Source organism: Dipodomys merriami, unplaced genomic scaffold (genome assembly GCF_024711535.1).
Source record: "Dipodomys merriami isolate MVZ:Mamm:240054 unplaced genomic scaffold, mDipMer1.0.p SCAF_122, whole genome shotgun sequence".
In the NCBI taxonomy this organism is placed as follows: Eukaryota; Metazoa; Chordata; class Mammalia; order Rodentia; family Heteromyidae; genus Dipodomys; species Dipodomys merriami.
The window spans coordinates 585,366-603,664 of record NW_027202516.1 but is presented as its reverse complement, the minus strand read 5'-3'; the positions used below and the strand labels follow the sequence as shown (position 1 = coordinate 603,664).

General features: G+C 47.1%; 1 protein-coding gene across 5 annotated transcripts in view; it reads right to left on the bottom strand.

The window, feature by feature from the left end:
• The window catches only part of Khdrbs2 (KH RNA binding domain containing, signal transduction associated 2), a 309,495-nt gene that overhangs the window by 66,211 nt on the left and 224,985 nt on the right, over positions 1 to 18,299 (bottom strand). For all 5 annotated transcript variants that reach the window (XR_011370892.1, XR_011370891.1, XR_011370893.1 and 2 more), the window contains one exon: positions 10,710 to 10,768. Coding sequence is in view for 2 of the 5 variants with exons in the window: in XM_070017225.1 (XP_069873326.1) it covers positions 10,710 to 10,768 (59 nt within the window). In the remaining 3 variants the exon portion in view is untranslated. The remainder of the gene's footprint in view (positions 1 to 10,709; positions 10,769 to 18,299) is intronic.

The following is an 18,299-nucleotide window of genomic DNA, read 5'->3' as shown; positions in this document are numbered from 1 at the left end:
TGGACAGCTGTAGGAGGTGAGTGAGGAACACCACCCTGGACAGCTGTAGGAGGTGAGTGAGGAACACCACCCTGGACAGCTGTAGGAGGTGAGGAACACCACCATGTAGGAGGTGAGGAACACCAGCATGGACAGCTGTAGGAGGTGAGGAACACCACCCTGGACAGCTGTAGGAGGTGAGTGAGGAACACCACCCTGGACAGCTGTAGGAGGTGAGTGAGGAACACCAGCATGGACAGCTGTAGGAGGTGAGGAACACCACCATGTAGGAGGTGAGGAACACCAGCATGGACAGCTGTAGGAGGTGAGGAACACCACCCTGGACAGCTGTAGGAGGTGAGTGAGGAACACCACCCTGGACAGCTGTAGGAGGTGAGGAACACCACCCTGCACAGCTGTAGGAGGTGAGTGAGGAACACCACCATGGACAGCTGTAGGAGGTGAGGAACACCACCATGTAGGAGGTGAGGAACACCACCCTGGACAGCTGTAGGAGGTGAGGAACACCACCCTGGACAGCTGTAGGAGGTGAGGAACACCAGCATGGACAGCTGTAGGAGGTGAGTGAGGAACACCACCCTGGACAGCTGTAGGAGGTGAGTGAGGAACACCACCCTGGACAGCTGTAGGAGGTGAGGAACACCACCATGTAGGAGGTGAGGAACACCAGCATGGACAGCTGTAGGAGGTGAGGAACACCACCATGAACAGCTGTAGGAGGAGGTGAGGAACACCACCCTGGACAGCTGTAGGAGGTGAGGAACACCACCCTGGACAGCTGTAGGAGGTGAGGAACACCACCCTGGACAGCTGTAGGAGGTGAGTGAGGAACACCACCCTGGACAGCTGTAGGAGGTGAGGAACACCACCATGGACAGCTGTAGGAGGTGAGTGAGGAACACCAGCATGGACAGCTGTAGGAGGTGAGGAACACCACCCTGCACAGCTGTAGGAGGTGAGTGAGGAACACCAGCATGGACAGCTGTAGGAGGTGAGGAACACCACCCTGCACAGCTGTAGGAGGTGAGTGAGGAACACCACCATGGACAGCTGTAGGAGGTGAGGAACACCACCATGGACAGCTGTAGGAGGTGAGTGAGGAACACCACCATGGACAGCTGTAGGAGGAGGAGGTGAGGAACACCACCCTGCACAGCTGTAGGAGGTGAGGAACACCACCATGCACAGCTGTAGGAGGAGGAGGTGAGGAACACCAGCATGGACAGCTGTAGGAGGTGAGGAACACCACCATGGACAGCTGTAGGAGGAGGAGGTGAGGAACACCAGCATGGACAGCTGTAGGAGGTGCGGTGGGTACCAACCCAACATCTCAGGGCCACTGCTCAGAGCTGAGTGTTCAAGCCATCCAAGAACTAGTTTACAGAGATCACAAAGAAACTGAAAACATTACCGACTTTCACTGTAAAGCCAAGGACAATGATCTTCGATATAGGCAGAGAGTCCACAGCACACCAGTCTTGGGCACTCTACCTGCATGGTAGGGTTGGTTCGGAGGATAACTCCACCAGGACACGGTGAATACATTCTCTACTTGATGACAAAGAGTGGACTGTCTCTTCACTCCTGGGGACTCATGTCTGTGTTTATTTCAATGTGGGATTGTAGGGTATATGAAGAAACTAAACATGGGAACTGTCCTTGATGCTCAGCGCACAGGTCAATGTAGGTCAGGGGCTGGAAAACTGTGGCCTCTTCCCACGCTCGGCCAGTGCGGCCTGACCCCATGAATAAGTGATGTTCTGCTGGCAGAGAGGCGCAGACTCTTATTTCCATATTGCCGACGATTGCCTGTGCTCCAGAAGCAGACTGAGTCCATGTGGCAGAGACAATATTGCCTGCAATACCTGTGGTCTGAGCCTGTGTAGAAAAGTTCTTCAAACACCTGCTCCAGCCGAGGTGGCACTTTCAAAGAAAGACCATGCTGGGCTGGCTGGAGTCCACAGATTTACTCCCATCCTGCTCGACTGCTTAACATACACACTGGAGAAAAAGTCTATGTATTTGTTTCATTGGAACTGCCTTTGCCATACCAGAAAACAGGCGTCTAGCCAGCCTGCGTGTGTCTCTCCAGCTCTGCCACGCACACGTCTGCTAGAATCCGTGACAGTCAAGAATGTGCTCTGTCCTCCAACTTACAATCGCTGTTGTCAAAGAGGAAGGTACAGCCGCGTCAGCCGCTGCTGTGAGCTTTCATGTGAGTCTAAAGCTCACTCTCATCCTTGCCGGATGAGCCCCTGAGTTCATCAGAGTCTGGGGGGACTGGTCACCGACTTTCTGATGTACACACAAGGACGGGAGTGTAAAGGACTCATCGAGATCCCAGTCCGTGCTTCAGTTGAGTGCCAAGTGGGTCTGGGACAGGCCTGAGACCCACGGCCCCCTGGGCACCCATTCCAGTCCACGCAGAGCCCAGGGCCCAGGGTGCGGGGCGGGGGGGGGGGGCGGCGCAGGAAAGCACAGGGATATGCAGGAAAGCTCCGCCAGTGCCGGCCCTGCTGCCCTGCATTTCCCAGTGCTGCCACCCCTGGTCCCTGCCCCTGTCTGACGGCCACCCCTGGTCCCTCCCCCTGTCTGACAGCCACCCCTGGTCCCTGCCCGTCTGTCTGACGGCCACCCCTGGTCCCTCCCCCTGTCTGACTGACAGCCACCCCTGGTCCCTGCCCCTGTCTGACTGACGGCCACCCCTGGTCCCTGCCCCTGTCTGTCTGACAGCCACCCCTGGTCCCTGCCCCTGTCTGACTGACAGCCACCCCTGGTCCCTGCCCCTGTCTGACAGCCACCCCTGGTCCCTCCCCTGTCTGACAGCCACCCCTGGTCCCTGCCCCTGTCTGTCTGACGGCCACCCCTGGTCCCTGCCCCTGTCTGACGGCCACCCCTGGTCCCTCCCCCTGTCTGACAGCCACCCCTGGTCCCTCCCCCTGTCTGACAGCCACCCCTGGTCCCACCCCCTGTCTGTCTGACAGCCACCCCTGGTCCCACCCCCTGTCTGACTGACAGCCACCCCTGGTCTCTGCCCCTGTCTGACAGCCACCCCTGGTCCCTGCCCCTGTCTGACAGCCACCCCTGGTCCCTCCCCCTGTCTGACGGCCACCCCTGGTCCCTGCCCCTGTCTGACTGACAGCCACCCCTGGTCCCTGCCCCTGTCTGACAGCCACCCCTGGTCCCACCCCTGTCTGACAGCCACCCCTGGTCCCTCCCCCTGTCTGACTGACAGCCACCCCTGGTCCCTCCCCCTGTCTGTCTGACAGCCACCCCTGGTCCCTGCCCCTGTCTGACTGACAGCCACCCCTGGTCCCTGCCCCTGTCTGACTGACGGCCACCCCTGGTCCCTGCCCCTGTCTGACTGACAGCCACCCCTGGTCCCTCCCCCTGTCTGACTGACAGCCACCCCTGGTCCCTGCCCCTGTCTGTCTGACGGCCACCCCTGGTCCCTGCCCCTGTCTGACGGCCACCCCTGGTCCCTGCCCCTGTCTGACAGCCACCCCTGGGGGCGGAGCTGTCCCTTGGCCTGGTGTGTGGACAGGTCCCAGAGGAGGACCCCGGTGAGACCAGGCTGCGCACAGCCTGAGTTGCGGAGCGGCCAGTCGCGCTCACAGGTGGAGCCCCTGGCTGGGGCGGGACAGTACTTTGCACGTTGCTCCGCCACCTGCTGCCAGCCACTGTGCACAGAGGGACTCTGGCTGTCTGTCTGTCCCCGCGCAGTGGACAGACCTAACAAAGCTGGCCCTCACTGCTCTGTCTGAGCTGGAAGCAACAAGGCATCTGTATGATCAACACAAAAGGACAATGATCTACGTCATCATGAATTATCAGCCATTTTCAGAGGCATAAGTTTGTTCTCAAAAGCCCATGTCTGCAGTGTGTCGGTTTCTATGGAGTCATTCTTCAATAACTATGGCATCTTTAATAAGTGAAATAAAATGTATTTTATTTTATTTTATTTTAAAAAATTTTTTATAAAATGTATTTTAGAACAACATTTATCGAAGTTTTGAGGTTTAATTGTTCAACCAAAGAGAAAATTATATTTTCCATTACTTAAATTTGCAGCTTTTAAAAGTAGAATAAAAATGCCACATTCTATAATACAGTGTTTTCTTACAGATATCCAGAGTAATGAAAGTGTCCTATGAATAAATTGCGTGTTACCTTTTAAACATTTTTTTTTTTTTTGGGTCGGTTGTGGGGCTTGAACTCTGGGCCCGGGTGCTGTCCCTGCACTCTTCAGCTCAAGGCGAGTGCTCTACCGCTTGAGCCACAGTGCCACTTTGGTTTTCTAGTGGTTTTTTAAATTGGAGGTAAGAGTCTCACAGACTCTCCTGCCCGGGCTGGCTTTGAACCGCGGTCCTCAGATCTCAGCCTCCTCAGCAGCTAGGATGACAGGTGTGAGCCACCGGCTGCATGCCCGGCTGCGTGTTACCTTTAAGAACACTGATGCTAGGCCAGACTTGGCAGTCATCTGTTCAGTAGTCAGGAGGAGACGTTATGACAGGGAGAGAAGAGTTCAAGAGTAACCCAGCCTGATGACAGAGAACTGACAGTGGCCAAGTGTGGCTTCTTCTCGTGGCCCACTCCAGGTCTGCGTCTAGAAACCTACTTGTGGTCACCGCAGTGGCGTCCAGAACTTAATGCTGAACCCCAATAGCCAGCTGGTTCTTTACTCCAAAGACTTTGACACACAGACAGAGGGTGAAATTAGTTATTTGTGTCTTTTCAAAGTTTACAGGGTAACTTAGGTTAACAATCTCTAAAGTATGAAGAAGCACTTTCCAGTTTTGCCCCAAACTACTGAATTTAGGAGTGCACAATTCAAATGAAACTCACCTAAAACTAGCCATCCACGAAGTGAACTAATGAGGAATTGCTATTTTCGATGGTATCTTGCAACAAGACAGGCTTTTTTGTGCTTTTTTTTTTTTATTTAGAAAATCTATTTTTTTTACAAAACTACTTGTGTCAACGGGACATGGGTTTCTTATAGTTACTTTACAATCCACTGTGTGGACAGTTAACAATGTAGGCCATAATACACTTCTATGTCCACCTCAGTTTTGGGAAATGCTAAGCGATGAGCACAACACTGACCACTCTGGCAGCCGACTGTGGAGACGTACAGCTGCGGAGAGTCGAGGTGCGTTGCAGTGAGCAGCTGCTGCGTGCAGGACAGGGTTCCGTTATCAGGACTAATTGGGTTAGATGACCATCTAATTGCAACCTCTGTCATAATGGAGAGAAAATTAGCTGCCTTTTAAACTAATTGTAAAAAGATGTTGAAATCACAACTTCACTAGGTTTGTAAGTTTCAATTAAAATTAAGTTTAAAAATACACATTAGAATTAAATAACTCAAAATTATATATTTCTCAGTAGCCTATCATAAAAGAACTTTGAAATTAATAGATGATAAAACAAGTTGTTTGCATAAATGGTTTCTTAATCGATACATTCTTAGAATATTAGACAACTAATCTCCCAGTGTAAAGCCAGCTTTCTTAAGGCATATTCCTATTTGCCATTAAAAAGGAAGTCTCAGTCCTGAGTCACCCGGCTGGAGAGGCTGCTGCTGGCTCTGGATACCTGTGCTGCTTTCAAAGAGTCATCGGTGCGGGGCCTCTCGCCATTCACACTGGGATAATAATCAAGCTAGTTCCTCAACACAAGTGACTGTGGTCCTGTTCTGCACTCAAATGTCCTGGGATAGATGCACGGCAAGAATTCTTTCTGCTTTCATTCCTTTCAAGAGTGTATGCCAGTGCCACCCTGCCTCTACCCAGATGCCACCCAAAATTCCGCTGGAGAATGTATGTCTAAATAGCTCTTCAGTGCCTAGATTAAGTATATTCTTGCACACAACTCCTTAGTCTGAGGAGATGATAATGCTTCCGTCCATTTTTGGCTGTCAGTCTCAGAGAGAATAATGCAGGGTATTTCTTGTGTCCAGCATTGTTTAGCTAATAATATATGCTCTGTATCTAGAATGTATCCTATTATATGTTATTCAATTTACCAAAATAATTTTGGTAACTAATCAGCAAATTTTTTTAAATGTAGAAGCTGATTTGAAATTCCTATAAAAACTTAAAAATTCATTCATAAATTCTGTTTTACAAAGCCAGTTTTCAAAATAATAAATTTTAATAGCTCTATTTAATAGAATTTTATTTATTGATTGATTTGGTGGCAGTGTGCTGGGGCTTGAACTCAGGGCCTGTGCACTGGTGCTCTATCACTTGAATCACAGCTCCACTTCTGGCATTTTGGAGCTTAACTGGAGATAAGAATCTTCCAGACTTTCTTGCTTGGATTGGCTTTGGACAGTGAGCCTCAGATCTCAGTTCCAAGTAGTTAGGATCACAGTGTAAGCAACTGGTGCCTAGATCTATTTAATTATTTAAAAAAGTTTAGCTTTGAAACTTCAGTTAAATAAATTAGTTTAAATACATTTTATAAAGTTTATTTTTATAAAAATTCATTTATAGAGGTATAAAAAAGAAATTATAGAGGTGTTCAAAAAGAAAACTGTAACTCCTCTGTACATTGTCTTTACAATTACAAAAAGGCAAAACAACATGTATAATAAGCTGTTTTGTATAAGGAAGTTTTCATCAATATTCATGTATCATTAAAGAAATATATTTTACTATTAAAGAAAACAAATTTATGATCATAAATGTAATATTACATATAACTTAATAAAGTCTATTTGATACTATCTTGCTTGATACTATACCTATTTAATAGAAATCAATATTTTACATACCAAATATATTACATTATAATAGTTGCATTGTTTAATATTTAAGATTAAATTGCGTGCAGCGATCTTAAATCATTTAATTGTAAAGATGCCTAAAAGTATATGTGATTTCCTTGAAGTCAGCATACTGACTATTTCTAGAATAAAATACGGGCCTAAAAGAGACAGATACGGCGTCAGCCTGGTGCTGGAACGCAGTGTGCGATGACCCCCACGGCGGTGACCCCAGACCCTGCCCCGGCTGAGGCGGGGGTGGGGGGGTCTGAGACAGGCCTGGGGTCTCAAACAAGAAACTGCGAACGAAGTGAGTTTTACAAACACGTGATGCAACACACACATTCGTCAGCCTGACTTGGTCATTATACACATGTGTACGCTTCAGAATTACAACGTGCTACACTAACAGTCCAAGCAATGTGCCAGACTGCAGACCTGGATTTTTATTCTTGATAGAACTAAATGCTGGTCGGTTTTAAACTGTCTGTGACTCGTCTGAATGCATGGCACTGTGTTCTTTCTGGAGAATGCTGCTTCTTCTTTTCTAATGCCTACATTTCTTTCTACAACCTGAGCAGGGGAAAGCACGCAGGACGAGTCTGTTCACACATCTGAGAAAGTCAGGAGGTAGCCAGGAACTGAGGGTTGGAACTATTCCCTTTGTGACTACAACTCCATCCTATTGGAATTCCATGTCTGCTCAGTATGGAGAGCATCTAAAATTCATGAAAACATGAATCTGCACTCGATTGGCAGAGTCCTCGAATCACTGCTCTGTGTGTTTGCATCTCATTATCCCTACTTTGATGTCATAGAACAAGTCACGGATCACCTGCTGCCTAAGCCTCACATCACACAATATCTAATGCCAAAATGCGACAGCCGTGATGTGGACTAACGTGCTTGGTCTGCACGAGGGTGACGCTGAGCTCTTACTCTTTTTTTTAAAAAAAAAAATTATTTTTTGTTGGTCATGGGGCTTGAACTCTGGGCCTGAGCACTGTCCCTCAGCTCTCCAGCTCAAGGCTGGTGCTCTACCACTTGAGCCATAGCACCATTTGAGCTCTTACTAATTCTTGTACATCATATATATTAAAATTCTCAGGGGGGCGGGGGGAGGATGGGATGGGAAGGGGGAACAAAGGAGGAGGCAACAATGCTTGATACGAAATGTACTCATTATCTTGCCCATGTAATTATTACCCCTCTGTACAGTATTTTCACAATAAGAATAAAAAAAAATTCTCAGAATAGAAATGCCATGCAAGTACTTTTCCTCATGCTGTGCAATTCAGAGAAAACCCTTTCTAATGAGCTATGAATGGTTAGTGCCGTATCACAGCTGAAATACATATTTAGCTCTACACTTTCTCAAGGTATAGTAACTTTATCTTTTATATTCTATGATCGGAAAACGTATAAATGTAACTTCTGGAGTCTCTCTTGGGGTTAATCAGAGCTATGCTTCGATTTCTAAATACTTGGGATGAGGCCAGCACAGTCACGCCTCTCAGAACTGTGGTCCCTTCTGCGGTGGCCTCAAGCCCAGGAGGTTCTGGGAAGAGGCAGGGGTCTGGGGGCCATCCAGCACCCTGCCTGTGGGGAGCTTCCGTCCTGGACTCTGCCCTGGACTCCACTTGTCCGTGCTTCTCCACCTCAACGTGTGCTGAAACTGCTCACAGCATCTCTCTCACATTCTCTTGGTTCCCACCATAGAACATCTACCCCAACCCCAACCAGGACAGCCATTAAGTCCCGTCCTGAAAAACAGCTCTTGTCATGTGACATCGAGAAGTACCTTGGGATCAGAATGTAGAAAGCGTTAACACATCAACAGTGTGAAACAAAAAGGAATGCCTTTAACGTGAGGCGTATGCTTGCACATAAACTTAGGTATGCTCGACAGTGTTTAAAGAGCGGCAGCCGACTTTACAGGCTAAATCAAAGTCATGATGCCAAACAATCTCCCTTGTTTCTTTTTACACACATATACACATATATCTGCAAATATATGTGTCTGCGTGTGTCTAATCTTTCAAGACTATGAGATGAGATGCAATTCTAAAGAGGTAAAAGTGATAAGCTGAAAATTGCTGCCTAAAAGTACTATCTTCCTTACTTTGCCAGTCATTTCCTCATTAGGTTATTGCAGAGGATTTATTGACTGCTTTCCGTGCGCAGGACATTGCTTGTTGGCAAAATGTAATTTGACCCAATGCAAAATCTTGTGTATGGAAAGCTGTGACTTCTAAATCAAAAGGAATGGTTTCTCTCTATACATTGAGAGTCAGCAGAACCTGACACAAGGAAGGAATTCTGTGAGGGCTAGGGGATCACATAAACCAACTCCACTCTCCGGCCACTGCCTCTGTGTTAGAAGACTCCAGAATCAGTCCTTCGTGTATAGACTTTCCCCATCACCTCACATAGTATTAATCTTTTAAAATGTAAATAATTGAGAAATAGAAGTTTCATCTCTTATAGCAAATTACCGACCAGATACCAGCCTCACCACTGAGTTCAGTGCATGTACGGAGGGAAATCATTCCAGTTGGACTCTCAAAATTGCATTCTGAACAAGTGATTTGTAAATAATAATGTATTTTCTCACTGGGAGGTAAGCTCTGTGAGGTGTGGAGCACTCAGTTCCTCATCTATAAACTGTGGAAGATAATTTGTGTACCTACCCCACAGGACTGTAATGAGGATTAGATTAAGCAGATAGACTTAAGGCTTGCTATATCTTTTCTGGTGCTGGAGAACAAGCTTCGGGTCCTGCACATACTAGACCCACACTCCCATGGCCTGACTCATGACAAGGACGTCTGTCTGTGTAGCCCCAGTCCTCCTAGGCATCTCTGAGCTCAGGCTCAGCAGGTGTTCCTTACGTGGTCCACGTGATCAGATCTCAGCCTCAGACAACAAGATAAAAATAGCTGTCCTTCTACACGGAAAAGGCTCTGTGCCTGATGTATCATAAAGAAATGAATGAGAGCATGAGTGGTCACCAGCTCTGACCGGCATTACTGGTGGTTTGTTCTTCTCCTCCGCACGCGCCTCGGCTTAGGGCTCTGGTGATGGGGAGGGGAGGGTGCTCTCCTCCCCCCCTCCACTGCACCTTCCTTTCTTCGTCCCAACACAGCAACCCCTTCACTATGTGGAGCCCCAAACACACTGGCAACCGACACTGTCACTGTTTCCTGGGAAGAGCAACAGCGAGGGCTTTGCATAATTTTGACAAAAACCTCCAAACTGTAAACGTTTAACAAGCATCACCTTCTGAGGTGGTAGACAGTTAACACTGCACACATTCTGAAGAAGCAGATACTGTTGATGCTACTGATAGTACCGTATTATACAGACACTAAATGATGTACTATAATATATGTCATAAACGCTCAACAAATCGTTGCTGAATAAAATTATGATTCATTTTAAGTGGTATTTTAATTAAGGAAGTTTTTAAAATCTATTGAAGAGTGTGCTTATTGACTATTAATTTTTACAAGCCAAGTATTATTTGGTACTTGTAAGAACTATGCACACTGGGAAAATAATTAGAAATAATTAGAAATAATTAGAAAGTTGTTTTAGAATAACAGTTTCTTCCCCTATAAGTCTAAAGATTTTACATGTGCATTACTCTGATGGCGTCTGTGACAGTGGGGACGGAGCCAAGGGCGGCCCGCTGCGTCATACACGGCACAGAGACACCGGGCGCCGTCCACTGCCTGGTGTGGCCACAGAGGGGATCTGTGATTGCGACTAACTGCTTTTGAAGTTTGGATCAAAATTGATCTGCCCAATTTTCTGGCACTGACTCTGAAAGTCAAACCTCACCCTGGAATTGCCTGGACTTCTGTGAACACGGGGAGGAGAGAGCCAGAAGTGATCGCCGGGCTGATCTCACGGTGCGGTAAAGAAGAGGTCTTACCATAGCTGTCGTAGACGTCCTCACGCACCCCGTGACCATAGTCATAGTACTCAGCCACGCTGCAACAGATTAGACAGCAGTCAGTGTCGCTGAAACAGCACAGAGAATCTGACGACAAACTGTGTGCTGAGGAATACCCCAGGAGCCTCCAGCTGCAAGATGCAACCCTGAAGAAACACTCAATGATCAAAGTGCAGGCTACTGGCAAGAGCAGCATGAAACTTTCTGTGTTACCTCAGTACAAGCAGGGTGGCGGCCCAGGTGGCTTGGGCATTAACTGCGACTCTATCACAAACATAACCAGTGCTGCTCAAGCGATGGTGCAATGCTTAGCCAGCCTGAGGCTTGAGTTCAACCTTAGCACCAAAAAAGAAGTAAAAGAAACACTGGAGGGCTGGGAAGGTGGCTCAGTGGTAGAGTGATTGCCTTGCATGCCTGAGGCCCTGGGTTCGATTCCTCAGCACCACATAAGCAAAAAGAAAAAAGCCGGAAGTGGCGCTGTGGCTCATGTGGTAGAGCACTGGCCTTGAGCTGAAGAGCTGAGGGACAGCGCCCAGGCCCAGAGTTCAGGCCCCACGACTGACAAAAACAAAATAAACAAAACAAAACAAACAAAAACACTGGAGCACCTTCCCAGCATGTCTGTGTGCTCACAAGGTGTAACATCTATCTCTACTAGGTGTTTACCAATACTTCCACAATTCAGTAAGTACTGACAAGGATCTGCCCTCCCTTTCGTAACCCTTCCTCTGTCCTAGTTTCTTTGACAGCTCCCCTCTGGAAGGCCCATTGCTATTGGTACCAACATTGACCTCTGGCCTAACAAAGCCCTCCCTCACCTACCACCACTGTTTGCTCTGCATGAATTTAAAGAGCATTTCTCGGGCAGGGTGCCCCTCCCTTCTCCTGAGGAGGGCCATGCACCACAGAGGCTGCAGAGAGAGCTGGGCCTCACACCGCAGGCAACCCCTCATTCCGCAAGCCCCTCCCTTGCTTGCCAGCGAGCGCAGGGGTCTCTGGGGCACCGCAGTGTGTCTTCCCACCTCCCAGCACTTCCCGGAGAGCACCCGGTCTGGGTGGCAGACATCTCCCTTTACCATTCATCCCCGGATGCAATTCATCTCATCCTATGCTTTGTGCTCTTTCCCACTCTGATGACTTCTGGATTATATGTCTGCCCTAGGCACCTTCCTGGTCTTGTTACGTTTCCATTTGGATACCAAACTAAACATATCCAAACACAAATAAAAACCCTCCCCCCCCCCCGCCCCCGCCAGCCCTTCTCCTTCTGTTATCTTCTCCTCTTTATCAGTGGGAGAAACTCATGCCCAAACCACAGACCTCCTTTCTCTCACACTTAATGTTCAGTTCTAACAGATTTTTTCCCCTTTCTACTTGGAAAATACATTCACAATCTGAGCATGTCTGAACATTTCTGCTGCTACAACTACAGCTAAAGCGATCACCATTCTCACGTACATGGCTGTAGTGTCCTTCTACCGGTATCTTACCCTGTGGTTGTCAGAGCCCATTTTGTAGATGTGAGTTAAATCATCTGAGTCCTGTACTCAGAACCCACCAAGCACCTCTGAAGCCCTTTATTTCTCAATACATGCTCTCATTTTTACTGTTCCAGGGTACATAGCATAATGGTGTGATGACCACTATACCAAAGCAACAACAAGAGAAAAAACAAAAACTTAGTGGCTACAAAGGGACCATCTTCTACAATGAGAAATATTAAAGAAGAAATAAACTAAATAGGCCGCATTGAATAACTGTCCAGCAGGAAAGCAAACAGGGCAACGCGTTATTTATTCATGTTTTACTCATCAAGTGCTGGAATCCTACAAGTACAGAGGAATTCCAGCAAAGAAGGAACAGAGGGGCTTACTCACAGGGTGCAGGTGCAGGGGCTGCTCCCGGGGAGGGGTCAGACATGGCGGTGGGGGCGGTGAGAGACCAATCTGCAGAAAGAGGGGGGCGTGGCAGACCCCCAAACCTCCGCTCAGCTCTGTGGATGGCTGTCTGCTGGCTTGATTTGTGGCAGCCATGAAGGATTTAAGAAGGGGCAGCACGGGGCTGGGAAGGTGGCTCAGTGGTAGAGCGCTTGCCTTGCATGCCTGAGGCCCTGGGTTCGATTCCTCAGCACCACATAAGCAAAAAGAAAAAAGCCGGAAGTGGTGCTGTGGCTCAAGTGGTAGAGCTAGCCTTGAGCAGAAGGGCTGAAGGACAGCGCCCAGGCCCAGAGTTCAGGCCCCACAACCGGACCCCAAAAGAAGGGGCAGCGCTATGGTTTGAGCTTGCGCCTTGTTCTCGCTAGGCGGGCACTGTGCCAGGTGTGCCAGCCCCCAGAACGAGGTCGAGCCTGGGGTTTCTGCCCCAGCATGTGGGCCCCGCGCCCGTGCCAGCATGTGGGCCCCGCGCCCGTGCCAGCATGTGGGCCCCGCGCCCGTGCCAGCATGCGGGCCCCGCGCCCGTGCCAGCATGCGGGCCCCGCGCCCGTGCCAGCATGTGGGCCCCGCGCCCGTGCCAGCATGCGGGCCCCGCGCGCCCGTGCCAGCATGTGGGCCCCGCGCGCCCGTGCCAGCATGTGGGCCCCGCGCCCGTGCCAGCATGTGGGCCCCGCGCCCGTGCCAGCATGTGGGCCCCGCGCGCCCGTGCCAGCATGTGGGCCCCGCGCCCGTGCCAGCATGTGGGCCCCGCGTTCATGCCAGCATGTGGGCCCCGCGCCCGTGCCAGCATGTGGGCCCCGCGTTCATGCCAGCATGTGGGCCCCGCGTTCATGCCAGCATGTGGGCCCCGCGTTCATGCCAGCATGTGGGCCCCGCGCCCGTGCCAGCATGCGGGCCCCGCGCCCGTGCCAGCATGTGGGCCCCGCGCCCGGGCCAGCACGCGGCAGTGCACGGCTCCGTGCCTGGTTCTGCGGAGACGGGTCACGGGCACCTGTGTGTCCAGGCCGCCTTCTCCGCCCACACAGCTGAGGTCGCAGACGTGCTCCGCTGACTCATTTCACGGTATTTTAGACTCGGCTCTTTTTCACTGCTGCACCACCAGTATCTGGCACAGTTCTGAACATGTGGCAACATCCAACCAATACTGTTTGACTGAGTGGACAAGTATCGCTTATCGAAGGAACAGCGGTGTAACTGCTCTCTCCCGTGTGCTTCTGCAGTTATAGTCCTTTTGTATCCACGAACCTTTCTGGTCCATGAACACGTGAGTAAATCTGCATTTTAAGATGTTACTTGTGAACACAAGTCACAGTTATTTCATATCACCAAATGCCACATTTAAAACTTGTAGTTTGAACTGTTAAATGCATTTCTTTACAGATTTGCCAAGATTAAAAGGCAAACAAAAGATAAAAGAATAATTCTGGACTAATCTTAATCATTACATTAAAAAGAGCAGTTTGGAAGAGTTGGTGGATGTTGAAAGCAATTGATAAATTAAGTCTGATTTTTTTTGAAGGCCCCAACTCTAATGTCTGAGGATAAAGACATAGTACTCTTGATAATATCTTCAGTAAAAGACAAAACCACGTTGATTAAGTATCGTTCTCCACTGACTCATTTTTGGAACTGAAAATAATAAAACGGGAGGGAATCTTAAACGGGAATTAAGCTGGCCTTAGCCACAACTGACACAGAAGCTACCACCTCCTGAACAGAGCACAGGCTGGAGACCAAGACCAGCAGCCAAGCGGTCCCAGGGAGTCTGAGAGTTCAGAGCCAGAGGCAACAGATTTTGAGCTTTTTCTTTTGTACTTCTCAGGGGACTGCAAAGCCTTAGTCATTGGGGAAGGAGAGCAAGAAGTTGCAATACTCTATGAACATAGAGAAAGGAGGAGGAACTTATCTGGAAGAGAAGGGTGTGGGAGGAGGCAGGAGTGACTCTGACCAGGGCGCGTGTAACACAAATGCACATGATACAGGAAGTGCACAACTAACTGATGCTAATACAGTATGACGATTCAACCAGCTAATAATAAACATTATGTGCTTTGCACGGTCTGCATGCTAGGGCACAAATGAACAGAGCTTTACACGGTCTGCATGCTAGGGCACAAATGAACAGAGCAAAGATAGCTGCTTGCTTGGGGCTCACGTGTGAAATTGCAAGCAAGCAGAATAAGGATTTCCAGGTAGAAACTTTCCTTTATTTTGCAGACAAGAAGGTAATTGAATCATCTAAGTTATCCTTATGGATATCAGAAGTAAGGGTTTACATACTTATATCTAACTTTTTTCCTGAGAATTCACTGTCACTAAATTTATACGGTCACCAAATAAAACTTAGGATGGAAATAAACCATGTCGACTCTTTACATAATATGTATGAACTTTTATTTTACACCATCTCAAGAAATAATTAAGATAAATGTTGAAAAATGAAATTCTCTTAAAATTTTCTGTTCAAAAGTTGAAAATTTGGTCACTTTGTTCAAAAGCTGAAAATCTGATCATTTTGTGTGCTCAAAAATATTAAGTGAAACACTGTATGTGGATGTTCAAGCAGTACATGCTCTGTGCTCAAACAGTACAATTTTCAGAGACCTAACAAGAAAAAATGCTTTAGATTCTATATGTCTAAAGTATCTTGAAATTCTCCAGATTCCATAAACCATTTTAAAAATATTTTTGGAATTTTAGAACCTTAGTATGTATTTATTTATTTTATTTTTTGGGTCCAGTCGTGGGGCCTGAACTCTGAGCCTGGGCACTGTCCCTCAGCTCTTCAGCTCAAGGCTAGCGCTCTACCACTTGAGCCACAGCTCCACTTCTGGCTTTTTTCTTTTTGCTTATGTGGTGCTGAGGAATTGAACCCAGGGCCTCAGGCATGCAAGGCAAGCGCTCTACCACTGAGCCACCTTCCCAGCCCAGTACGTATTTATTTATTACATTCAAACATGTTGTATAAAAAAAGCACTGTGGTCTCTATTACAAGACTATATTCTGGTATATATGCTGATCATGAATAAATAGAGCATAAATTTACATTTTCCAAGGTGCACTGGCAAATTAAATATACTGAACACTTATTGAAATAGAGGTAGGCAGGTAGATAACAAAATGAACCCTTGCAGTGGTATTTTTGTGTGGTTTGGGTTGAGAAAGCTAAAGATATAAATCTTGCATTCAGAGGTATTCACAGAAACAGAAGAAAAGTCCACAGACTCAAGAGCGGAGAATAGTGAATTCTCCATTCTCTGATTTACTTGTTGAGAAATCAGTATTTCTTAAAACATGAATATAGAACCCAGAAACAAAGAATCTCTGAACTTAAAACTGAGAGCTACTGTTTTCTGTTTTCATGAACATGCTATTTTGGGCAAGTCATTAAATCTCCTGAGCTTCCAGTGTCCTCATCCTTAATGTAGGTAATTATTTCATCTACTTGAACTGTTAAGGACATAATTTGTGATATATCCAGGATTCCTATCAGGTAACTTAATAACTATTACTAGGTGATTCTCCAATCAGTGAAGGCATATGCACAAGGTTCTTTGCTTTCATATTTGTAAGGGTTGCAAAACTGAGAAAGATCTCATCTTGACACATTCTGAGTAACTGAATAACTGTACCTGTCTAAAGTTTCCGCTGAGGGTATTAATGTTCACAGGATGAAGCAAGGGCTGTTCATTCATAGGGACGCAGCATGTTTTACTGCTCACAGGCTGAGGATCAAGGAAGATGGTCTACATGAGACCTCCGATGCAGGATTAGGACAAGCGCTCCCAGGGTGCCCAAGGGGGCTATGCGTGGTATGCAGGCACGCCTTTGTTTCCTGGATGTAACACGGTGCACTTATTTCTTCAAAAACTCCCTTTATGAAGGTGTTCTTTTGTCATTTATTTTCAATTTAGCTTGTATCTTTGCCAATTTTGACCCTTATTATGTAAAAGAAGGGTGAGCAGTTTTATAATAAAAACATTAATCTTCTGTTTCGTGGTCTGAAATTACCACTGGAATGTAGCAATTATTTTCTAAAAATCAGACTTTCCACTGACTGGTTAATTAGACTCAATGACATATGATGTGATCGAATGAACTGTTAGCTGACTTTGGAAACTACTGAACCCTAGTTTGAAATGGGTACAATTTTAACCTTGTTCACAGATTTCTATAGTTAAGTAATAACTCAGGAGTTGCAGTGGGATTTCCATGCTGTGAAAATCAGCATAATTTCTGATTATTTCAGTATTTTAATGTAGGAGAATTGGAGACTGAATTCAGTGATGCAAGTTATACTGTGGGTATGCGCTAATAATGGTTTCCAATCTTCCTATTCAGATCACGAACGGAGTCTTATCTGTGTTGCATAGTGTTCTAAAACCATCTGTTACTTAAGCATTATTTTTACACTCCAGACTCTGGAAATTTAAATAAATATAAAAGAGTCTGGGAAAAGAATATGTGCATTGATAACAATGATTCTGTTTTGATACAACTTGCCTGTGTGTGAGGAAATGAGGCCACATTCACCTAGAAATTCTGTGACTGAAACCAGATAAAACTTGAAGTCCATGAATACAAGCACAGCGAAGCCTGCTGAGAGGCCAACATTGAGGCCAGGCAGAGCCTGGCTGCACTGCCTGGCTGCAGGCTTTGACCTGGGCTGTGTTTGCCAGTCACTCTTTTCTCTAGATCTCAGGTTGGGGAGGGTAATTCTGAACTCAGAGCAAAGGTTCACGTCCCATGGCTGGTGGAGTGAGTCCTTCCATACCCCCAGCTGGCAGTGCTAATCTCTGTATTGGAGGCAAGAATCTTACAGGACCCCGAACGCTGCCAGCGTTGACACAGGGCCTGCCCAGCCTCACAGGCAAGGTGTTAGCCCCTCTCCTTCCCCGGGTTTTGCTTATGTAGAACAACTCGTCTGCTCCAAGTCCCTGTCTCTCACTCTAGCTGGGCCGTGGCTCTGTGAACCCCTGGACGTGTTTGAGTATCACACATTGCTGCGCCAAAATGGGGACCCCAGGCCCCGCTTCAGGCTCTGGTTCTACCGGCCACAGCGGAGTGCCGACATTCCTCATTTCTCTAAAGTGGTTTTCATGCATTCGTGCAGGATCACACTTCTTTATAAAACAAACAACCCAAAGGCACTCTAACTGAATAACTAAGTACAGACCATGTTTTTGTTTTGTATTCAGACACAGATCCAGAACATTGACATTCAGTGAACATTTGTTGACTAAAATACCACACAATTTGTATGTGAATAATTTGGAAGCTGTCTAGCAGGACAGCCAAGAAAGATTCATAGCTATGTTTACGACTCCTATCACAGAATTTTAATTAGCAATCAATGTCAATTTAAAGGTTGACACTAAGCCTTGTCCTTGACAAAGTTTTTCAAAAAATTTCCTTGAATGATACTTGAAAAATAAATGCAAGATTGCTAGAAAGCATGACTAGTTTTAAGAATTATGCTAGCTTTTATTATTTGTATTCAACAATGTAATGTAACACCAGCCAAAAGACCCCTAAACAAGAAGGGAAACTGTCAGTGCGATAGGTGTATACTTCTGTGTGGAGGTATGTGAAAATCAATTGTACAGACAGGGAATGGCGCTACAACTGGTCAACA